The sequence below is a fragment of the Panthera tigris genome, chromosome X (genome assembly GCF_018350195.1).
Source record: "Panthera tigris isolate Pti1 chromosome X, P.tigris_Pti1_mat1.1, whole genome shotgun sequence".
Classification (NCBI taxonomy): domain Eukaryota; kingdom Metazoa; phylum Chordata; class Mammalia; order Carnivora; family Felidae; genus Panthera; species Panthera tigris.
In genome coordinates this window covers 58,781,380-58,805,705 of record NC_056677.1, presented here as the reverse complement: position 1 = coordinate 58,805,705, position 24,326 = coordinate 58,781,380, and the positions used below count along the sequence as shown (strand labels likewise).

The window sequence follows — 24,326 nt, the reverse complement described above, 5'->3', positions numbered from 1 at the left end:
AGAGGCTCAGTTGGTTAAGTGTCCAACTTCAGCTAGGGTCATGATTTTGTGGTTCATGAGTTCGAGACCTGCATCAGGCTCTGTGCTGACAGCTCAGAGCCCAGAGCCTGCTTCAGATTCTGTGTCTCCCTCTCTCTCTGCCCCTCCCCCACTCATTTGTTTTCTCTCTCTCTCTCAAAAATAAACATTAAAATTTTTTAATTAAAAAAACAAAAAATAAAATGTGAATTTAGCCCCAAAGAAAAGATCCATGGAACATGGAAGATCACATATGATTTCCCTTTACAGAAACCCCACTCTAGTGTACAGGATGCCAGCATTGATTAAAGATTCCCTCAACTTGCTTACTAAAGTACCAGACACTCATCAATTTTTAGTTCCCAGGTCCCCTTTAGCCTCATGGAGCCACACCACCAATCTACACAGTGTTCATCCAGAATAACAGGTTCAGTTTTCATTAGAGGTACAGTAATTTTCCCCTTTGATTTCTTTCAGAAGTCAAGTCTGATCAGGGCATTATGTGAGGGCACCTCTGATTCCAAGGTGCCAGGAAGGCTTCCTGACCCAAACATCTCTCCCATTTCCCATCTATTGACTAAAATTCCTTTAACAGGAAACACACTTTTATTCTACAATTGGAAATAGGCCTTAAAATGGAATTTTGCCATGACCTCTCCTCCTAACTTTCTGCCATAGATGTATGCTTTCACAGAGCTTTTCCTGATAGCAGATTGTGCATGAGCACGAGCACCCTGAGCATTCAGAGGAGCAGAAATTTGGTTAGTGGAGCAGTAGAGGGAAAGAGGCACAAGAAATAAAACAGTCTTTGCCAACTAAATAGTTTTGCAGAGGGTCAGCCCTGGTAACTATATCACTTAGTTCCAGTCATTATGTTTTTGACTACTTGTAGTTTGTTGCTTGGAAACAGTCTTTTGCCTGTTTTCCATTATGACCTCTGACCCATCTGCTTACCTCACAAGCTATAGAGTGGTTTACTCATGTAAAAAAAGTCACTCAGGGGGCACCTGGGTGGCTCAGTCGGTTAAGCGTCCAACTTCAGCTCAGGTCACCATCTCGCGGTCTATGAGTTTGAGCCCCGCGTCGGGCTCTGGGCTGATGGCTCAGAGCCTGGAGCCTGCTTCCGGTTCTGTGTCTCCCTCTCTCTCTGCCCCTCCCCCGTTCATGCTCTGTCTCTCTCTGTCTCAAAAATAAATAAACGTTAAAAAAAAAGTCACTCAGATATCTGCTATCTCCTTTTAATCCTTTATGTTCCATGAGCCCACTGATTTTCTGACTCACTCCTTACCTGTGATAAATAAAGGATCTCTTATTGCTGGTTCACTTGAAAGATACTCTAATTTTCATTTGCCACTCAATTTCTAGTTTGCTCCTGAACTGCCTCTCCCTGTGGGATTCATGAGCCTTTTTCCTTTCCTTCCCTTCCCTTCCCTTCCCTGTCCTCTCCTGTCCTCTCCTGTCCTCTCCTCTCCTTTCTTCCTATATGGCTTTTTCCTCTGCTATAGCCTTTCTGACTTTGCCAGCTATTCAGACAGGAACTTAATGGTTTCATCTTAAAGTTGAGCACACCCTGTTAATTTAAAAAAAAAAAGAGGGGGGCGCCTGGGTGGGTCAGTCGGTTAAGTGTCTGACTTCAGCTCAAGTCATGATCTCACATCTCGTGGGTTTGTATCCCACATCAGGCTCTGTGCTGACAGCTCAGAGCCTGCAGCATGCTTCAAATTCTGTGTCTCCCTCTCTCTCTGCCCCTCCCCTGCTCATGCTCTGTCTCTGTGTCTCTCTCTCTCAAAAATAAATTTTAAAAAAAGGAGGAGCTTAGGGTTTCTTTCTTGAAACCTTTACATGGACATTTTCAACACCAAAGACTTTGAGTTCTATCTTATGTAAAAGATAATTTCAGTCAGAGATATGTAGGTCATTCAATACTAATTTGGAAGGACAAGGGTCACTGATTCTCAGAACCTTCCCATAATTTTCATGGGAGCCACTGGAGTTGGTATTATAAATAGAACCCTGTTTTAACTAGCATAAAGGAATATCAACATTGTTCCTGTAACTACACCTCTTCCTTCAAATAGAAGCTATTGAGCAAGTAGAGAAATGATAGACTTATATTCTTGATTTATAGGAAAGCCCACCCCACCCAAGTCAGCCACATGCACACATACACACAAAGTTTGATGGGAGAGGAAGGCTGTTTTGCCAAAAGGAGAGATTGCTGGTTTCCAAGCTATGTCATCTGAAAGAGGAAACAGTGCTCCATCTATGTTAACCTGTTCTTGCTCTCTAATTGTATCTGAATGCAATGTGAGACAGTCTTAATTTTAAGCTATTACCTAAAACACTGTGTTGATGACTTTGGGAGCATTTATAGTTGAAGACTATGGAATAGAACAACAATGACATGTACTTCCTTGCTATTGGTTCAAGAGAGGTTTTGAAAAATGGTAGGGTACTGCTCTGAAACTTTAAATCTTACAAAATGACCAAACTACTTGCCCACTGTGAACCGTTATAACTTGTATGTAGTTTGAAGAAGAAATTCAGTGTTGTGCTCAAACTTCTTAGTTATCCTATCATTTTATAGCCCTAACAACCAGAAAACATCCTTTACTAAATGTCCAATTAGTATATACCTCATAGGAGAGCTATATACATGGTGCTTATAATGTGTATGGATACAAAATATATTGAAGTTGACAGTTCAACATTTTGAAAAAAAACTCATATTTTACTAAGAATATTCAACTATTAACTTGGTAAGATAATTAAATACAGACACTGCATAAATATTTCACCAAAAGAAAAACACATTGTTAAACAGACGTCACAATGAATAGGACTAATGAAAGGCTCTATTAAACAGGACTTTTCATTCTATAGCAGTCTTTACATCCACATATGCAAAACTTTGCTAATAAGAGCTATCAACCCAACCAAAGAAACAATCTTATTCTGCTGAACTAAGATTCCTAATAGTAGTTTATTAAAGTAAGAATCTACCTGTATTTGGTCCTTGGTCTGTTTACCTTGAGTCTTATGGCTTATATTCTATAGCTCAACATGGAAAGAAATCCTTTTTCCTCCTCAAAGACCACTGACCTAAAGAAAAATTTAAATTTTTTTAAACATTTATGTATTTTTGAGAGACAGAAAGAGAGAGCATGAGCAGGGGAGGGGCAGAGAGAGGGAGACACAGAATCCAAAGCAGGCTCCAGGCTCTGAACTGTCAGCACAGAGCCTGATGCGGGACTCGAACTCATGAACAGTGAGATCATAACCTGAGCCAATGTCAGATGCTTAGCTGACTCAGCCACCCAGGCGCCCCTGACCTTTTCTTTAGAAAAATTCTAACGTCCCAGGAGTGAAAAAAATCTTAATGTTTTTGCCTTCTTTGTTTTATGAGAGAAATATTATACTACTCTCTTGTAAATAGTTTTTTGATAGCTCTTCAACTCCTAATTTTAAATGTTAATTCTACTGTGCATGGGCTAACCAGCATAGACTACACAGAAAGAACTTGTTCTCTAGGGCAACAGCAAGCTCATTAAAGGAATGGCTCATTTAAGCCTAAGTTTTTATTCCTTTAGGGAATTCCTTTGTCCATCTGTACTGAGTTCCACTGCTATCCAACAAGGAAGAGAAAAAATATATTATGTCTCAGTAGTATATATTTATTGTGTGAGCCAAAATTCACCTCTCTGAAGTCACTCTGACCTCCCTACAAAAGAACTGAGCACCTCAAGTCATCTTAAAAGATTTTTTAAACATTAACAAAAGTAAAGTGGGGGAGCTATCATGCAATGTAGGAGATTTGTGTATCTTTAAGTGTAATAACACTGTTTTATTCATTCATTCTGCAAATATTTATTGAGTGTCTGCTTTATGCTGGCACTGTACCTAGGTACTGATGGTGGTAAATAAGACAGATTAGGCTCACATACCAGGAGCACTTGCCTGTGCCAGGAATTGCACTAAACATTTATTTGATCCTTTTAATTTGATCCTTATAGCAATGTATAATCTACAATGCCTACAAAGGTAGGTATTCTTAGTCCCATCTTACAAATTAGAATACTAGAGCTTAGAAAAATTGATTTGCCTAAGGTCACACAGCTAGTAAGTGGTTAAGGCAGAGTTTGAATCCATGTGTATCTGCCTGTTAACCATTGGCTACCATGTCCCCAAAGTGTCATCTAGAAGTATGAATTTTTTCCACAAGGAAAAATTACCATCCCCAAGACTTCTTGAAAACTTTTATCTTAGGGGATTACAGAAAACCCCTTAAAAAAAGAAACCACTTAAGTTTATGCAAATAAGCCGCATGATTTGTAGTATACATAATTCATTGTGTTTATGTTTGTGGAAGTGCAACTTAGGTTTTGGGGGAAAAATAGAATCTCCTAATCCTGAGGATTTAATTTGTAATTTTATGGATAGAAAACAAGAATAAATAATGCCAGATTTCACTTCTTAGGTTTTATTTTTTTAATGTTTATTCATTTTTGAGAGAGAGAGAGAGAGAGAGAGAGAGAGAGAGAGAGAGAGAGGGAAAGAGAGGGAAAGAGGGAGAAGCAGGCAGTGGGGGGGACAGAGAAACCAAAGTGGGCTCTAAGCTCATAGCAGTGAGCCCAATGAGGGGCTCAAACCCACAAACTGTGAGATCATGTCCGACACTCAGGCAACTGAGCACCCATGTGCCCCTACTTCTTAGGTTTTAAATTCCTAATTAAAGTTTGAAAACATGGAGATCCTGTAAATCTGCTTTTTCCTTTGTTTTCAATGGAGAAAATCCTGAGTTTCTGCTTTAGAAAGTGAGTAGTGTCACCTGTCATTTTAAAGAGGTCTTGTCATGAAATTACATCCATTTCCTATGTGGTTTTTTAGATTGGTATTGCTAAAGATTTTTAACATTATGCATTTTTGCAACTGTAGGCATAATTTATATCATCTCTTGGTCTTGGCAGAAGGCCATATCTACGTATAAGGTAGAGATTCTTCATCCATACTATAAGCCATTCATCCAATACCAATGGAATAAAATGAGAACCAAGAGACATTACTAAAGGACATTTCAGTGAAATGTCTCCATTCACTATTGACTTTTAATGTTAATATTTAAAGAAGAGATACTTTAATGATGATAAGTCTTCCTTTCATCGTAATGATACATCATCTAGAATTTATCTTCCACTTGGGACTCCAAACTCCTTATCATTCAATTTTACAATGAGGTAGATTGATCCTCAATGAAAGAGTGAAAGAAAACCCAACAATTATAGCCTACTGCTTTGGGCTTGGTGATATGGCAAAAGCAATACAAGTACATGTTCACACATAAGTATTTTAAGCAATACAAATATTTTAAACTTTTTGTTAAGTTTATTTATTTATTTCTGAGAAAGAGGGAGGAGGGGCAGAGAGAGAAGGAGAGAGAGAATTCAAAGCAGGCTCCACACTGTCAGCACAGAGCCCAACACAGGACTTGATCTCACAAACTGTGAGCTCATGATCTAAACTGAAATCAAAAGTTGGACACTTAACTTACTGAGCCACCCAGGCACCTCATAAGCAATATAAATATTTTGAAATTCTCTTTCATTTGATGAGAATGGAAGAATTCTCTAGAAATTTATATTTAAGAATGAATATTTAGATAGCCTTACATTTTTATCACAATCTGAGAGCTGGCAAAAATTCTTTACAAAATTATTCTACTTCTCTTCAGTTGGATCACAGGTACCACCCTGATCATCGCTGGCTCACTTTGGCCCAGTGAAAAAGGCAACAGATGCTGCTAATTCGTTTTCTAAGCTTTACTCTTTGAAGTCAGCCCTCTATAAGTAAGATATTTGTATTAAATGCTTTTGTTCTTTTTGATAAACTTCTATCCTGCCTCTAAGTGTATGGCAGATGTAAAATTGCCTATTGTTTCTGGAAGATGGATGACTCAGACACTAAATTAAATTCACTGTTAATGTTAACCACAGGTGAAAATGAGGCCAAAGTGGGCCATTCTCTTATTATTCCTAGTTTGATGTGTCTTTTAAAATGTTAAATTCAAAAGATTTTATGTGCCTAAGAATATAGGATAATTTGGAGGGAGGATACTGAATTCAATTATCTACATTGTCCTATACCCTCTGTCAGTGAGCTCACCCTGCCTATCCCCAGTACTTAGGGTTGCAGTGGAGAACTATTTTTTTCCCTCACTGATCATTTGAACTTTAAATCCAGGTGGTTAGAGGGACAGTTCTTCTATTCTTCTACTTTCCCTCTTGGCCAGTGTCTTTCATGACCAATTAGTTCCTAAACTCCTGCACCAAGTAGCCCTGATACTGTGACAGCCCCCTACTCCAGTAAACAGTCTTCATAGGTGATATTTTTTTCACTTAAGTCAAGGACAATCTCCTGGAATTCTATGGGTTTGTTCTGTCACTCTGGTGTGTACCTTTTCTTCTCTCTTCTTAGTGCTGAATGATCCCTAACCCCTGGAGAAAGTGACCTGATTCTTCCAGAGCAGTTTAATAGGTTCTGATGCTAGAACATGCTCTGAAACTATTCAGAAACAGGAAGACCCTGCTTGTAAATGGAAATCTTGAGAATTATACCCTTTAGTGCAGGGCTGCTCTGAAAAGAATTCTAAAATTGACAGTATCTATGCTTGATAGAATGTTCTGACATCAGAATCATATTACTCCTTTCATCTACTGTCCACCATGTAGTCCCTACCCCCATCCTAATCCCCCCCAAAATATTCTTTTATCACTGCTCTGTCCCTTCAGTCTGGCCTACAAAAACTACCCTTTAGGCTTTGCTTTCACATGTTCTAGCTTTGCATGACTGTGCCTGACACTGCCATTCACACAGCAGGTGCCAGCACTGATGAGCTGCCTCGTTGTGTTCTGTTGACATGAACTTCACAGAGATTAGGTTAAATCTGGTGTCCCCCACCTGACAAAAAAGCCCGATGCTAAGTTTGGCTGAGCTTTGCTCTCTGTGCACTGTTACCCACTGCAACATCAGGAAAGAGACATACCCATTGGTGCTTAAAGAAAAACCAAAGAAAAGACTCCTCAGAAAATGCCATGTTGAATAACCTGCTATCAAGTTAACAAGTGAAAGGGTATGTTTATGTGCCAGGCACTAAAGGCAATGTGTTTGCCTAGAGACTATGCAAGTGCAGCTGAGGAGTGAGCTGGAGGGAAAGGGGTTTATGTGTACCGACTCGAAGCAGAAGAATCCTGAAGAGAAAGGTGATAGATGTAGCAATAGGGGTTGGGGGGGGTCATATAAAATATATTAGGAATGAAAGAAAAATATCTATCCTATTTAAATATAGGAAAGCCTCACTAACTCAGCCTAATTAGAGTAAAATCCGTCTGAATCATGGAATATTTTTAAACACATTTTTATTACTTTCAAGCACTGGACATGCTAGTAATTCAAACTAGACTAACAGCATCATACAGCACCTCAGGGAAGGAGCTTTAAGAATCATTGGCAATTAGCATATCAATTATTTGTATGTAAGTGGATGTGCACAAAGTGCACAAAAAGTTTATTCTCTTAAGTAGGACAAACATTCCCCAGTGCAATCCTGTTTACACCATTAATTTGCTTAGCTATCCCTTTTTATGCCAAGATAGATGTATGTAAGACATGCTTATTTCCTCAGGGAAGAATGAATCGCTTCTCTGTGTTTAGTCCAGTAACTAAGAAGCAGAGAACCACTTGATTGGTTTGGGATTTCCAGGATATGGAGTTTTGAATTTGCATACAGACTAGAGAGATTTCATATGGAGAAGATCTGGCAGCCATTGCTAGAGACCCAGTTTCCCCATCTGGATTTCATTGAAGTGATCTGGATTTCATCAAGCAACAGGACACTGATCCTAAATGATCTACCAGACACTCTAACATAGGCATGTTTAAAATACATCCTGCCCCAGAAAAATAACTGTTAAAATATGATGAGTTGGAGTTATTCTATGTGCAGTATTTTAAAGTAATAAAAATGCATTTCTTTTTAAGTCCCACAAAAACCATGCAATATCAAGTTAATGATGAAAATCAATCCCCAAACTCTTTCTTACACACCTCATTGTGTGACGGCATTGCAGAAATTTCCAATCATCTGGGAAAGGATATTTTATTTTGATGAGCTGCACCAGGTGCTAACTATATGGCAGGATTTCGTCTTTGAATCTTACGGAGGCCCTCCTCGGTTGAGAAGAGTGAGGGAAGGGCTAGGGGCATGTTTATTGTTAACAAATCATGATTTTCTACCAAAGTTTGAAAATCAGAGCAGTTGAATTGAAAAAGAAGTATCAGGTATATAGGGAGTGTAGAAAATATGATTAGGAAATGAGAAACAGAGATACAGGCCTCTATTTCTACCCATACATATTAAACTATGCTCTAGGTAAATTGTAAAGTCTGAAAGACTTAGTAAAAACTAAGCACAGAGAGCATGAGCACAAGCAGTAAATATACACACAAATGTTGCAACTACAGTTTGGAACGATTCCAGCTCTCTCCTTTCCCCCAACGGCATCACTATCCAGGGTCTGCAAAGGCCAAATAGCTGTTTGGCTTCCAATCTGATTTTTTGCCCAAGAAATCAGAGAAGTCGGTTTCAATTTTAATAATATATTCTCCCAACTTCTATCTAACAGAAAGGCACTTGTGTTTCTGCCCCTTCTTAAAGTGAATTTATTTTTGGTGAAAGGTAATAGATTGGCAGCACTGGAAAAGGAATTACTGTATTCCCAGAACAGGTATAACCGGGCAGTGACACTATGAAATTGCTCTCTGCCTTTGGGGAACATTAGAGTACTATTTGAGAAGTCAGTGCTATGGTGTGCTGTGCTGAACTCAACAGTATCATAGTAGGCTGAAAGAATTAGCATAGCACTCAAAGGGCCTGACTTAAGGCCATTCATTTATTCATTCAACATTAGGGAGTGCTTATAATGTGTCTGGTGCTGGGAGAAGACTTTTGCAAATGTTCTATCATGTAATCCTCACAATAATCCTGGGAGGGAGAGAATATTCTTGTTTTACAGAGAAGGAAACTGAGGTTCAGAGAAGTGAAGTGATTTGTCCAAGTTGCTATACAAGCACTTTGACCCCAGGTGCAGTGTTCTCCCTGAACCCTGTGCTGTGGAGGCTGCATAGAGGATGGATGAGACATATGCCCAAATAATGTGACACAGAGCAGAATGCAATATGTGCACTATGTGAGTGGTCCTGGTGGTTGCAGAGCAGTGAAATGTCCTACCCCAGAACAAATTAAGAGTTATTAGTACATCTAGCCTTAGGATTTATATTCTCTAAGTCTTCTTCCATTTTGGTTTTGTTTGGTTTTTTGGTTGGTCTGTTTGTTCTAGCTTAGCTCTCCAAACCAGCCTGCCTCTTCCACACCCTACCCCTGCCCAGATAATACACACTCTGCTTTCTGGGGCCTCTGGCCTTTCAGAATAAGAGCTGAAGAGCACTGGGGTTGAGTGAAAAGAGCACTGAATTCGAATTAGAATTAGATAGAATTACAATTCTAATTCTAACTCTGATGACTCACTCCAGACTACTGATAAGGTCCTTTATTTCTGAATGACTCACTTTCCCCTGTGTGAATAAGAATGGTTTATTCCAAAGAGGTAAAGAGATAAGTAATAATAAACTAAAAATAGTGCACGGCCCTTTTGGTTGCCAAGATGACATATATAACTAATGAGTAGAATTACAACAAGGCATGTTAGAAAGAAATGCCAATTAGAATTCATGTTTCTAGGGGCGCCTGGGTGGCTCAGTCGGTTAAGCGGGGGGGGGGGGGGGGGGGGGGGGGCCCGACTTCGGCTCAGGTAATGATCTCGCGGTCCGTGAGTTCAAGCCCCGCGTAGGGCTCTGTGCTGACAGCCCAGAGCCTGGAGCCTGTTTCAGATTCTGTGTCTCCCTCTCTCTGACCCTCCCCCATTCATGCTCTGTCTCTGTCTGTCTCAAAAATAAAATAAATGTTAAAAAAAAATTAAAAAAAAAAAAGAATTCATGTTTCTATATAATGGACTCAGCCGTGAGAGAAAAGATGCCCATGTAAAATGTTAAGAAACTGCATTTTGACAAATATCATATGACTTCACTCATATGAGGACTTTAAGACACAGAGCAGATGAACACAAGGGAAGGGAAACAAAAATAATACAAAAACAGGGAGGGGAACAAAACATAAGAGACTCTTAAATATGGAGAACAAACAGAGGGTTACTAGAGGGGTTGTGGGAGGGGGGGATGGGCTAAATGGGTAAGGGGCATTAAGTAATCTACTCCTGAAATCACTGTTGCACTATATGCTTATTAACTTGGATGTAAATTTTAAACTTTTTTTAAAATACTCTGTATGATACCATTAAAAAAAAAAAGAAAGAAACTACATCTTGAAAATTAAAACAGCCAAAGGGGGATATGATGATTGTTTGTTGGGAGTGGTGGTTGGTTAGGGGGTTGAAGTTTGTTTTATTTTGTGGCTTTGGGTTTTTTGTTTTGTTTTTTGTACTAAAGATGTTAATGAAACCAGTATAGTTTGTCTGATGCTAAAACCAGACAGAGAAACATAGGAAATTAGATGTCTTTTGATGTCTTCTGAATATGGCCAAGAGGCACCCATGGCCCCAAACAAACTCTCACTACAGGGAGCCCTCACCCAATTCTCTGCATCACTGAACCATTTGTAAAAAATATTCAGGAATCACTGAGGCATTTACCATATGCTACATCCCCTGGAAGGTTGAGTGTTTGCAGAATGAGTCAGCAGTACCTGAGTTGAGACAGGATTGAGGGAATTTAAAGAAAACATACCTGTGAAAAGTTGAAGAGCTCCCATTTGGGACTTAATTAGTGACACTTTGGGTCCTTAACACAATACCCCTCTGAATCCCATCCAATGCAATAGGTTTAAAATTTATATTCTAGAAAAGATTTTGCTGCTGGCAATAACTTTTCTCAGGCTGATTTTGGGAGCTAACATCATTAATAACAAATATTTCTCCCTCCTCTCCCTCTGCATTCTACCCTTTTTGGTTTTTCAACTTTGAATTCCTTGGTTTTTAATCTCTGTTGAGGAAATCTCTAGAGGGTGCTGAGGGTGCTTGTTGGAAAACATAAAGACAATAAGGCTAGTCTAAGCTGGTTTACAAGTTAGAAAGTCAGGAGATAAGCCTGCACCATCAGAGGTCTGGCTAGAATGACAAATTTGGGGTACCAGATCCTACTATCAGCATTGATTACAGGTAACTGTGACACCACCTCTGGCATCCCATTTCCCTGAGTTGAATCCTTTAGGACTTTAAGTATTTAAAAACAAATAAAGCAAACAAAACCAGGTTTTGCCCCTAGTATTTAGAGATAAAGTGGCACAACTGAATGACCTCAAGGGCACACCATAGAAGCTGTGGTCTACCCTGATAGAATAAAAAAAGGTGGGGGATAATTCTACAATTTAGTTCTTGGGCTTTTCCTTTTATCTAAAAGCATCTTTAATGTCATCACCTCTGGCTTTTATCCTCCTTAGGCACCCACGGCCTTTCCCCAAATCAATGCCTGTAGAAACAACTGCCACAGCATCTCTTCCTCATTTGCATAGCCTTGTCTGAAAACCAGACTGCTGAATACTGAAAGATTAGGTTTCTCATCAAGAAAACTGAATTTCAAATGAATATCGTGTGTGTTTATAGGGAAGTTACTAATGTAGTGTAATGAGATGCCTGTCCGTCCCCCAAACCACCACCTCCTCCATTCCCCCACCCCCGCCTCCTTTCTGGGGAAGACATTTTATACTTTTCCAAAACCTAAAATTAATTATTTGCAGTGTAGCAAACACTACTGTTACAGTGGTTAGGGAAACTTTCCCAAAAACAATCTAGACTGATATTTTACTCATTTATTCATTTAATGATTATTTATTGAATGCCTACTATGTATAAGGCATTGATTCTACCTGCAAGGAAGTTAGTGGAAATTTTAACATTATAGATACATAAAGGAATATACATATGTATTCATAGTCACACATATTTAAATAAAATAAAAATGTGGAAAGTTATAAGAACCATAAAAAATAAGATGCTATTGGTACTCAAAAGGAGAAAATACTTGAGAAAAAGACTTAATTCAGGAGGTAACATTTGATTTGGGTTCTAAAGGGTAGGTAATTAGTATATCTTTACAAAGTGTGAATATGTATGTGTTTATGAAATCTGGGTCAAATTTAAATAGACAGAGAATATAGGGAAGGATGTTCTACACAGAGGATACAGAAATATCAAAGTCAGGAGAGACTGAGCTATGTACAAAGGACAGCTGTTTAGTTTGGCTGTACTGACTGTAAAGTGCATGAGAGGGACAAGTTGCAAAGAAAATTGGAAAAGTGGGTGGGCATCACGTCATGCAAGAGCTGGAATTCTTAGCTATGAAAATTTGTAACATATTCCATAAGCATTTGGGGAGCTGCTGAAGATTTTAGAATGAGGGAATAATATAATCAGAGCTTGCTCAGAAAGATTAACACTTAAAAAAAAATAATGCTGTGGCCACTACTGCTGTTACACAAAATAATATGTGTGAAGTGGCTGGCACAAACACCTGATGAGTTCAGGAAGTCATAGAAGTAGGTATATTGTAGTAGTTTAGAGCATGGACTCTGGTGCCAGGATGCCTGGGTTTAAAACCCAGCTCTGCCACTTAATAGCTGTGTATCTTACACATATTTCTTAACCCCTCTGTGCTGCTGTTTCCCCATCTGTAAAATAGAATTAATAATAATACCTATCTTATAAATTGTTAAGAGAGTCAAATGAGCTAATATATATAAAGCGCATAGAAGAGTGCTATGTTTTAAATAAACATAGCTCAATAAATGTTAGCTGCTATTATTATCATATTTTTTTTTACCTACGAAGGAGATGGAACTTGAGCTATCCTTTAAAGAGTAGATATGAGGGGCTCCTGGGTAGCTCAGTCAGTTAAGCAACCAATTCTTGGTTTCAGTTCAGGTCATGATCTCACAGTTCTTAAATTCAAGCCGTGTGATATCAGCATGGAGCCTGCTTAGGATTCTCTGTCTCTCTGTCCCTCCCCCACTCATGGTCACTCTGTCTCTCTCTCAAAATAAATAAACTTAAAAAAATTTAAATAAAATAAAGAGTAGATATGATGTACATGTGTAGAAAGTTGACTTGCAGGCACAAAGAAGTTTATGACAAAAAGCATACTTAGAAAGTGCAAGGTGACTGAGGAGAACCATGGACAGTTTAGTTTGCCTACAGAATAATATGGGTTACTCTTGCACTGTTGGTGGGAATGCAAATTGGTGCAGCCACTCTGGAAAACAGTGTGGAGGTTCCTCAAAAAATTAAAAATAGACCTATCCTATGACCCAGCAATAGCACTGCTAGGAATTTACCCAAGGGATACAGGAGTACTGATGCATAGGGGCACTTGTACCCCAATGTTTATAGCAGCACTCTCAACAATAGCCAAATTATGGAAAGAGCCTAAATGTCCATCAATTGATGAATGGATAAAGAAATTGTGGTTTATATACACAATGGAGTACTATGTGGCAATGAGAAAGAATGAAATATGGCCTTTTGTAGCAACGTGGATGGAACTGGAGAGTGTTATGCTAAGTGAAATAAGCCATACAAAGACAGATACCATATGTTTTCACTCTTATGTGGATCCTGAGAAACTTAACAGAGACCCATGGGGGAGGGGTAGGAAAAAAAAAGAGGTTAGAGTGGGAGAGAGCCAAAGCGTAAGAGACTCTTAAAAACTGAGAACAAACTGAGGGTTGATGGGGGGTGGAAGGGAGGGAGGGTGGGTGATTGGTATTGAGGAGGGCACCTTTTGGGATGAGCACTGGGTGTTGTATGGAAACCAATTTGACAATAAATTTCATATATTGAAAAAAAAATAAAAATTAAAAAAATAAAAATTTAAAAAAAAAGAAGAATATGGGTTAAGGAGTTACAGGAAAATAAGATAAAAAGGTAGGGTAGAATCCGATCATGAAGAACTTTGAATTAAAGGCTAAGAATTTTAAGCATTATCTAAAGACAATACAGGGACATTGAAGGGTTTTGAATAAGGAGGTGACATGATCAAAATAATCCCTAAGGAAAATTAATCTGATGGTAGTTAGTGTATGTGCATGATGGATTGGAGAAGTAAGAGACTTGAGACAGAAAAATTAATTAAGAAGCTATTGATGTACTCTACAAAAGAGGTCATAAGGGCCAATACTGTTGTGGGAATGGAGAGGAAGGAATGGGAGAGAGATTGGTGCAGGACTGGTTAACTGAAGAGGAGCAGAGAAAGGGAGAAATCACAAAGAGCCTCAGAGTTTTGAACATGACTAACTGAAAGGATAGGGTATCATTAGAAGAGACAAGGAATAGAGAAGGAGGTAAGATAACAGGTTCAGCACAGTCAAAATGGAGCTGTAAATCACAGCTGACATTGTGGAAATTGACAAGCTGATCCTAAAATTTATATAAAAATTCAATACAGAATAGTCACAACAATCTTGAAAAGGAAGAACAAGGTTGGAAGATATACTTCCCAACTTCAAAACTGACTAAAAAGGTACTGTAATCAAGACAGTGTGGTGCTGGCATGAGGGTCACACTCATCAGGGTCGAGAAATACAGTCAATTTTACCCAAAGGGTGCCAAGAATTGGGAAGAATAGTCTTTTCAACAGATGGATCTGGGACAACTGGATATCAACATGCAAGAGAATGAATCTAGACTTTTACCTCACACCATATACAAAAATTAAGTCCAAATAATCTAAATGACAGAAATAAAACTACAAAATTCTTAGAAGAAAACACATATGTAAATATTCATGACCTTGAATTAGAAAATGTTCTGTTAGATATGACACCAAAAGCACAAGTAACAAAAAAATATAGATAAATTGGATTTCAACAAAATTAAAAACTTTTGTGCTTCAAAGGATACTATCAAGAAAATGAAAGACAACCTGTAGAATGGGAGAAAAATTTTGCAAACCATGTATCTGATAAGAGACTTGTATTTAGAATATACAAATACTTACAACTCAATATTAAAAAGACAAATGGCCCGATTTAAAAATGAGCAAAGGACTTGCAGAGGCATTGCTCTAAAGAGGATATACAAATGGCCAAAAAGGACATGGAAAAATACTCAATTAGTCATCAGTGAAATACAAATTAAAACCACCATGAGATACCACTTTATACCCACTAGAATGGCTATAATAAAACAAAACAGAAAATAACGAGTATTGGTGAAGATGTGGAAGAAATGGAACCCTCATATATTATACATTGATGATGTGAATGTAAACTGGTGCCACCACTGTAGAAAACAATCTGGAAGTTCCTATAAATGTTAAACAAACATACAGTTAGCATATGACCCAGAAATTCGACTCCTGGGTAGGTAACCAAGAAAAATGAAAACTTATCTACACAAAAACTTATACACAAATGCCCATAACAGCATTTTTCAGTTATCCAGAAAGTAAAAATAACTCAAATGTCCATCAGCTGATGAATGGATAAAGAAAATTTGGTATATACAAATAATGGAGTATTATTTGGTCAAAAAAAGGAACAATGTACTGATACATGCTACAACATGAATGAACTGTGAACATGTTATATACTAAGTGAAAGAAGCCAGTTACAAACCACATATTATATAATTCCATTCATATGAAAAGTCAAAATCAGACAAATCCATAAAGACAGAAAGTAGATTAGTGGTTGCCAAGGCCTGGGGATTGAAGAATGGTAGGGATAGGCAATAACCACTAATGGGTACAGAGTTTCTTTGGGGGATGATGAAAATGTTCTGAAATTCATTGTGGTAATGGCTGTACAACTCTGTGAATATACTAAAAGCTGTTGAATTGTACACTTTAAATGGGGGAATTGTATGTTATGTGACTATCAATAAATTTCAGGTTTTTTAAAGATTTAAAAATATTTTTAATGTAGCTGTAGCCATTGATGATCAACTACAGATTTTTGAGTAGTATCAACTATTAGTTGCTTCTGAGAAGTTAGAAAAGATAACAGAGAAAAAGCTTTGGATATCATAACCAACAGGTCTCTCTCCTTTCAAGAGAGAAACTGAGAACAGTAAGATCAGAAACTGGATTGCAAAAAGAATACTTAAGTGACCAGTGGGTAAATTTGGCAGTGCTGAGAAGGGGAGGAGGAGATAGGAAACTTATAACCTAAAGGAACAGAATCAGTAGAAAGGCAGAGACTAAAGATGTAAGAAAGAGCTTATTGGTGTTACGTGGCCCTTAGAGGAACAGAAAAGAGGATCTAGTGCCTGGGTGGTAAAATAGCCTCAAGGAAAAGGAGGAATATGAGGAAAAACATTGTCAGGTACAGAAGAGGTAGAGGAAGGCATTCATTACACATAGCTTCAACCGGCTCAGTCAAGTATGAGGCAGGAGAAAGTTTAATCTGTAAAGAAACACATCAAACTTTTTCTGCCTCATACTTGACTGAGCTAGTTGAAGCTATGTGTAATGAATCAGCAGTTACCTCTGGAAAAGGAGTGGAGATGGAGAGAGATTTTGCACTTTTATTTGATAGACTTTTATATTTATTTTATTTTTTAGCGTCAAGAATGTGCTCTCATTGTATTTGTATTTTTAAAAAATTAGATTAGATGCTGCAAGAAATGTAATTGTTTATCAATAAGAGGTGAAGCAAATGATTGCCAAGCTGCACAGAGGGAGTGGCACATATTAAACAGTCAGTAAATGCTTATGGAATTTGTTGAACTGGAGTTGTAAGCATAAACTGTAGAGGAAGCAATTGGTTTGACTTCTCAGCTTTCTCCAGCAGAACAGAGCAGAAAATTCTGACAGAGTGGTTTATCCAAGGACTTAAGGATTAACAGGACAAAAACAACAAAGGTGTGAGGGAATTAAGTATGCTACCAGGGGTTTTTAAAATGACTAACTATATTATTCAAAATTAGTAGTGAAGCGGGGCGCCTGGGTGGCTCAGTTGGTTAAGCGTCTGACTTCAGCTCAGGTCATGATCTTACACTCTGTGAGTTTGAGCCCCGCATTGGGCTCTGTGCTGACAGCTCAGAGCCAGAAGCCTGCTTCAGATTCTGTGACTCCTTCTCTCTCTGCCCCTCTGCCTCTCGCACTCTGTCTCTCTCTCAAATATAAATAAACATTAAAAAAAACATTTAAAAAAATGAGTAGTGAGGCAAATGAGGTCAAAAGATAGACTAGTGGACTTTGAAAATAGGAGAAAGACAAGAAAGCAGGAGTTAAAACAAGAATAAAGAACAAGTTCAACGAGAAAATGGAAAACTGTACACCTAAAAAGCAGTTCCAAGTTCAGGGTGTTAGAGCATTTCCAAGCACTTCCTTGTCAGGTCCCAAAGCATGGCCTATGCCTAGCAATAACTAAAGTGGAGTGCAGGTGGACATCACTGTTGTTCAAAAGGTGAAGAAACTGTGATTTCAGAGAATTAGAAGGGTCACAGGGGGAAGGAGCAGGTCTCTTTTGTTCAATAGCAAACCCATTTCCCAACATAGTGCCTGGTATACAGTAGGCATTTAGTTAACATTTTTTGAATGAATGGATGGATATTATAGCACTTATCATAGTTATTTGTTTTCCTATCTTCTTCCCCTACTGGGCAATAAGGTCCTTGAATTTTACTTATTTCTGTATCTCTAGTGCCTAGGATAGGCAGAATAGGTGCTTGAATCAAGATCTAAGGAAGCAAATGAGTAGTGAACTGCAAAGAATAATGACAGAGAAAGGGAGAGACAGAAAACTTGTGAATCAGGTGCTAATGTCTTCAAGGGAGGTGAAAGAATACCTTGTAGGTCTATAGAAAGGACCTTAGATAGCCTTTGAGTAGTATAAGCAAATGGCATTGACTCAAAAGAGGAGAAATTGGTAAGAGGAAAGAAGACTGGATTTGGAAGTAGCAGTAGGACAAAGAATATTTCAATTTCTCTTCCCCCCCCCACCCCTGTGAATTCTAGAGGAATTGGCACAGTGTGTTTTCTACTCTGACCACCCCCCATCCCCACCCAATCTGTCACCTAGCCCTCTCATTATTCCCCAAATTTACCTTATCTTGCTTCCTGTTGCTCTCATGCTTCAATACCCTTTTTGCCAATCCCTCTGCCTCCAGACATTCTCTCTTTGGCCTTCCATGCAACAGCAAAAATCAAAGTTCCTAAGCATCATTCAGCAACATCAGTATTTATATTTCTCCAGTGACTCCCATTTGACTGTCAAGCCAAATGAAAACTTCCACTCTTGAATTTAAGAGGATCCACCATGTAGCCCTCACATGTAAACTGTCCTCACTTGCAGTTGCTTTGAAGTTTACACTGTGTGCAAATTACCTTACCTTTCCAAAGCTTCTAATTACCCTTTTCTCCATCCATCCATAGCCCTCTTCATCAGAACTCCCTGAGGACTCGTTTTCTCTTCCTGGCTAAAAAAACTGTTCCAGAAACACGTTGCCTTTCTTTATCCTTTCCTCTGCCCTAGTACCAAACACTCATGAATGTTATATGTATACACTTTCCTTGTGTGTCAATATGTGATGCCCTATCAATTGTATCATAGAAGTATCTCCCAAATCCATCTCTTCTTCCCTGACCTTGCTGCCACTGGCCTGGATTGTTGCAAAAGCCCCCTGATAACCTTCAATGTATCTTATGCTATAGCCAGAGTATCTTTTCTTTTCTTTTCTTTTTTTAATGTTTGTTTATTTTTGAGGGAGAGAGCGAGCAGGGAAGGGGCAGAGAGGGAGACAGAGGATCCGAAGTGGGCTCTGTTCTGACAGCAGAGAGACCAACACAGGGCTGGAACCCACAAACTGTGAGATCACAACCCAAGCCAAAGTCGGACACTAGCCGACTGAGCCATCCAGGTGCCCCCAGAGTATCTTTTCAAAATGTAAATCTGATCATTCCCCCAACACACATACACACATGTAAATACACAGACACATGCAATGTTTGAGATATTTCATACTCCTAAAGTAAAAGCCCACTCATTAGCCTGCCTTGGCATATCTGTGGCCCTTTATGCCCTAAACCACATTTACTTCATTAGCTTTACTCCCACTACTGCTTGTTTCAAACCATCATGCTCTTACGTATGCAGTTCCTTCTCTGAAGCTAGTCCCCTACTAATGACTCTTACAACCATCCCTGCTTCCAACTCCACTACCTTCACCCCACATGCCTGTAAACTTTTCCTCATCTTTCTTTTTACTTTTTATTTTGATAATTATGGTTTCAAGGGAGTTTGCAAAGAAATGTACAAGAAAGTTCCATGCACCCATCTTCCAGCCTCCTCCAATGTTCACATCTTGCACAATTATAATTCAACATCAAATCAAGAATATGATATTGGTATAATTCATAGAGCTTATTTCAGTTTTCATCAGTTATACATGCACTCTGTGTGTGTGTGTGTGTGTGTGTGTGTGTGTGTGTGTGTGTGTGGCTCTATGAGATTTTTATCACATGTGTAGTTTTGTATAACCAAAACCACCACCACAATCAAGATACAGAACTATACCATCACCACAAAGTTGTCTCATACTACCATCTTATAGCCATACCCATCCCTAACTACTGGCAACCTCCATCTGTTCTCCATCCCTCAAATTGTTATTTAACAAATGGTATGTAATGGAATTGTGCAGTATAGATTTTGGATTGGCCTTATTCAACCAACATAATTCCAGTGAGATCCAAACAAGTTTTTTTGCATTTATCAATAGTTTGTTTCTTTTTATTGATAAGCAAGATTCCAGTGGCATGGATATACCACAGTTTGTTTAATCATTCACTTGTTGAAGTACATCTGAGTTGTTTCCTGTTTGGATTATTACAAATAAAGTTGCTATGCACATTTGTGTACAAGTTCCTATATTAAAATAAGCCTTAATTTCTCTGGTATAAACGCCTAAGAGTTCAATTGCTAGGTTGCATGGTAAGTCTATTTTTAGTTTTGGCATGAACTGCCAAACTATTTTCCAAAGTGGCTACACCATTTTACATTCCCACTCACAATCTATGTGTAATCTACTTTCTCCACATCCTCACTAGCGACTGATGTTATCACTATTTTTCATTTTTGCCATTTTAATAGGTGGCTCATTGTAGTTCTTCTCATCTTTTAAGACCCAAGTCAAAAGTTAGGTCTATAGAGCTTTTTCTAACATCTTCTGGAAAAGTCTATTACTCGCTTCACTGTGCCATCTCGGATACTTCATTTATCATTGTACTTTAATTACTGATTAACATAGTATGAGTCTTCCCCTCTGTTTAGAGCCACATAAAGATAAAAGCTGTGTCATATTCATCTTTGTTCCTGCAGCATCTGGTACAGTTTCATGCTAGATACACAGGGGGTACTCAGTAAATTTGTGCAAAATGAGGGATAGAATGAATGAAGAAACATTGGTCTTTCTTGCCTCCCTCTTCTTCCTGAAAGTTATAAACCTTTTTATAACAGAGATCATGCCTTCCTCTGTGTCTCCTGATAGCAAATGGGGTTCTCTGTACACGTAGATGCTTAATACATGTTAGCTAACTATTCAGGTGGCTTATTTTCCCTCTGCACCAGTAGATAAGCACATGAAAGAGAGAATAGGCTTGAGTATTCCTGTATTAAGGATCATATGTCATAAGTTTTATAATATTATTATAATCTCCACAATCACACAATATTTGTCTGCATAGATGAGAAATCAAAACAAAACACTCTTTTGAGTCAAAGAATGCCTCTGCAGCTGAGCACTTTTCAATAGTCTCGATACCCTGGTTACATATGAATTTGGGAGAATGGCATTTTATAGCCCTGAATTCTTTTTGCAGTTGCAAAAGGATCTGGAATTTTTCTGTTTTTGCTGCATTGGTATAATTTGACATGTTGATTATGAAGGGGTCATTAACCCCAACATTTTGTATCACTTTCTGACTCTGCATTTTCTCAACTCTGAAGTATGTTAATTTGCACTTGTTTATATGTCTCTGTAAGAGTTACTCAGTCCCATGAGAACTGGTATATGTTTTGTCTGAAAACTAGATTGTAAGCCCCGTGAGAGCAGGGACTTTCTAACTCCTAAGAATGCATTCTGGACAGTGTCAGTGTTCAATTAATGATAATACTAGAAGCCTAACTAAGGTCATCTGTCACATTGACAACTTCCTTTTCATCTATGATGCTTATAACTGTCAGGAAAAAAGCTGTTAGGTTGATTTGATACCACTGTATGATTCTACCCAAAATTATCCTCATTACTACTCACTACAACTTATTCTTTAGGGTACTTTCAGATTTATAATTTTGGATAAGTTGTTATTATTCTCTACCCTATAATACTCTGGTTACATATGAATTGGGGAGGGCTGTATTTCATAACCCAGAAGTCATTTAGAATAATAGAAAGTAAACTGATAACATCTATGCTTTCAAAGCATGTTAATTCTCTTCAGCAGTCTCCATTGATAACTAGATAATAAACTCCAAAGATGTTGGCAATCTTAAATTATCATAAATAATCCTTAACTATGCAGTGTATATGTCTTACTTTCTCAGATTATAAAATGGAGTAAACATATACACTATGTCCTATGGCTATTAAAGTTAAGTTAATATAAATATTTAAAGGAAGTTTGAGTTCTATAACATAAAGGTAAATTTGATTGTTGGTAAGGTGAAGGTGGAGGGAATTTTTTTTTTTTGTAAATCAGGTTTAGTAAGGTATAATTTACATACAGTCTGAATCACCCATTTTAGATGGAAAGTTTGATGAGTTTGACAAGTTGGGTTCCCCCCTTCACTATTTGCTGACTCAGCTATGTCTCCAATTGCCCCCCCCAGACCAAAATGACCTGTCATTTTCTGACATTTTATATCTTTTCTCTTTTCCACAGTGTACTAAAGGAGGTATACATAGCCTTTAATCCTAAAGCAGTGGTCTTACAGCTGGGAGCTGATACAATTGCTGGGGATCCCATGTGCTCCTTTAACATGACTCCAGTGGGAATTGGCAAATGTCTTAAGTACATCCTTCAGTGGCAATTGGCAACACTCATTTTGGGAGGAGGTGAGTACAAAGGAAGTTCACCAGCAGAATTTGCTGAACTTCTTCCACATTTTTTCCACTGGCACTGAGTAAAACTTGGCTTTCTTAGATTGGGTAATACCCACATGCCTGTGATCCAGAAGCCTGAGTCAAAGAACTCTGCCCCCTTCACAATTCAGCATAAGGAAGTACTGTGGCACACTCCTCCTCGGCTTGGCATGTGCATTGACTCCTTGGTACTGTGAAGTCTAAGTTTCAATTCCTAAAGCAAAAGGCCTTTGGTTAAAGGTGCCATCAGATCTTATTAAGAATAGTGGGTGTTAACCTCAGTGGACTTTAATCCATCTTCTCTCAGTGTAGTTTTTGATTCTCAGTTCTAATAATCATCCTTTGGAAACATACCACCAAAATTCTAAGTCTACTCATATATAAGTAGTAAACACATGAATTAATTAAATAATCTAAGCTGAATTCAAGAATGACTTCTCCCTCCCACCCCCACCAAAAAAAGCATGGATTTGTTATAATAAAGCAAAATTGAGAGATCTAGAATCTCTTGGGCATTCTTGCCTTCAGTGTGTACTGATGTTTTGTATTACTTGACCAAGAGAAAGCTGAGTCTATTCAATAGAAGCATTTACACATTTTGAAAGTAACTTTTACAACCTCAACTACTTTTGAAGATGCCTTGTTGAGAATCTTCTATCTATCCATCTGGCACAATCTGTATTTCATTGGGTGAATGAATTGGTGCGTTAAAATAACATGGTCAAGCAGATCGAGCTTAAAACACAAGTATTATGGAACAGCTAATAGTTTGTTGTTTTGTTGACATATTGTAAAAACCAAATTAGAGGAGGTTGTGGGAAGGCCTTACGAAAATGAGTGAGCATTCAACACAAATACACAAGCCAGGTCCTTTGGCAGACTCAAACCCTAGAGGGATCAAAATTAAAGGTGCTTACAAGAGACACCCTTTTATGAAAAGCAGGCAAGACATCTATTAACTTCAACTCAGGGAAAAGATAAAATTGATAAGTGCTATGTGACATATTACTTTCCTTCACAGCACTAAGGATGTTGATTATGACCCAGGTACAGCTCGGGCAAAGAAAAAAGCCCTTTCTACAATATACATCTGTGCAAATTCAACTTTTACACAGATGTGAAAAGTTGTGCAAGCCTTTACTTAGCATTTTCAAAGTCACTTTGCTTTCTCAGCCCAAAGTTTTGGCTTTTGAATACATAACTCTTCTTATACAATATGTGTATTCCTGAAAATGCCTTCATGTAAAAGGAATTTTTGCAAATCTAATAATACTGTATGTGTACCAGAAAGAGCTTACTACTTAAAATCTATGTTGGATCTTTTTGAAATCAAACAATTACGCCCAATAAGTCAATCTTATAAATTCATATTTTTCACATCAGGAATGTTTAAGGTAATATCTGTACTATTTCACTTAACTTCTCAACCCCCAATAGCACATAAACAATTAGTGGAGATAACCATGTCCCCAAGCTTCACTTGACCCCATTGAGGCCTAAATGACATATTCTAAAACACCCACTATCCCTGGCCTTTAAAAGAGTAAGGCTTTCAAGGCTTGAGAGAAAGGTGACCATATATCCCAATTTATACATGTTATCCCAGTGTAATTATTAATAGTGTCCCTTTTACTGTTAAAAGTGTACCACTTGGACAATAAATTATATGGTTACCCTACCTAAAATAGACCAGCTTCTATTTCCCTCAGGCTGCACTGAGCTTAGGAAATCATTCCATTTCATCCTTACACTCTTGGAATTTAGCTAAAGGCCAATGTTCTAATGCTTGCATGGCAGAACACATCTATTCAGTGCAGAAATATGCTGATTATTAGCCAGTATAATATGGCTGCTGGCTGACTGTGACAGAACCTGATGAGATGGGTCAGAGCATCAATCAACAGTCCCTTCCCTCATCTCATTCTCGTTGATCTCTGCTACTAGGCCTGTGTTTTGTGGAGAAAAGGAATGCTGATATTGAAAGAAGGAAGTCTATTTCTGCCAACATTTTCCATTTCTCTTTCCTGGATACTTATGGGGCTATATCTGCCAATAGCTTTAACATACAAATCATATCCAGCAGCCATTTTATAGAATTGTTGC

General features: G+C 38.2%; 1 protein-coding gene across 2 annotated transcripts in view; it reads left to right on the top strand.

The window, feature by feature from the left end:
- The window catches only part of HDAC8 (histone deacetylase 8), a 229,066-nt gene that overhangs the window by 69,017 nt on the left and 135,723 nt on the right, over nucleotides 1-24,326 (top strand). For both annotated transcript variants that reach the window (XM_042974402.1, XM_042974401.1), the window contains exon 9: nucleotides 22,024-22,196. In XM_042974402.1, coding sequence (XP_042830336.1) covers nucleotides 22,024-22,196 — 173 coding nt within the window. The remainder of the gene's footprint in view (nucleotides 1-22,023; nucleotides 22,197-24,326) is intronic.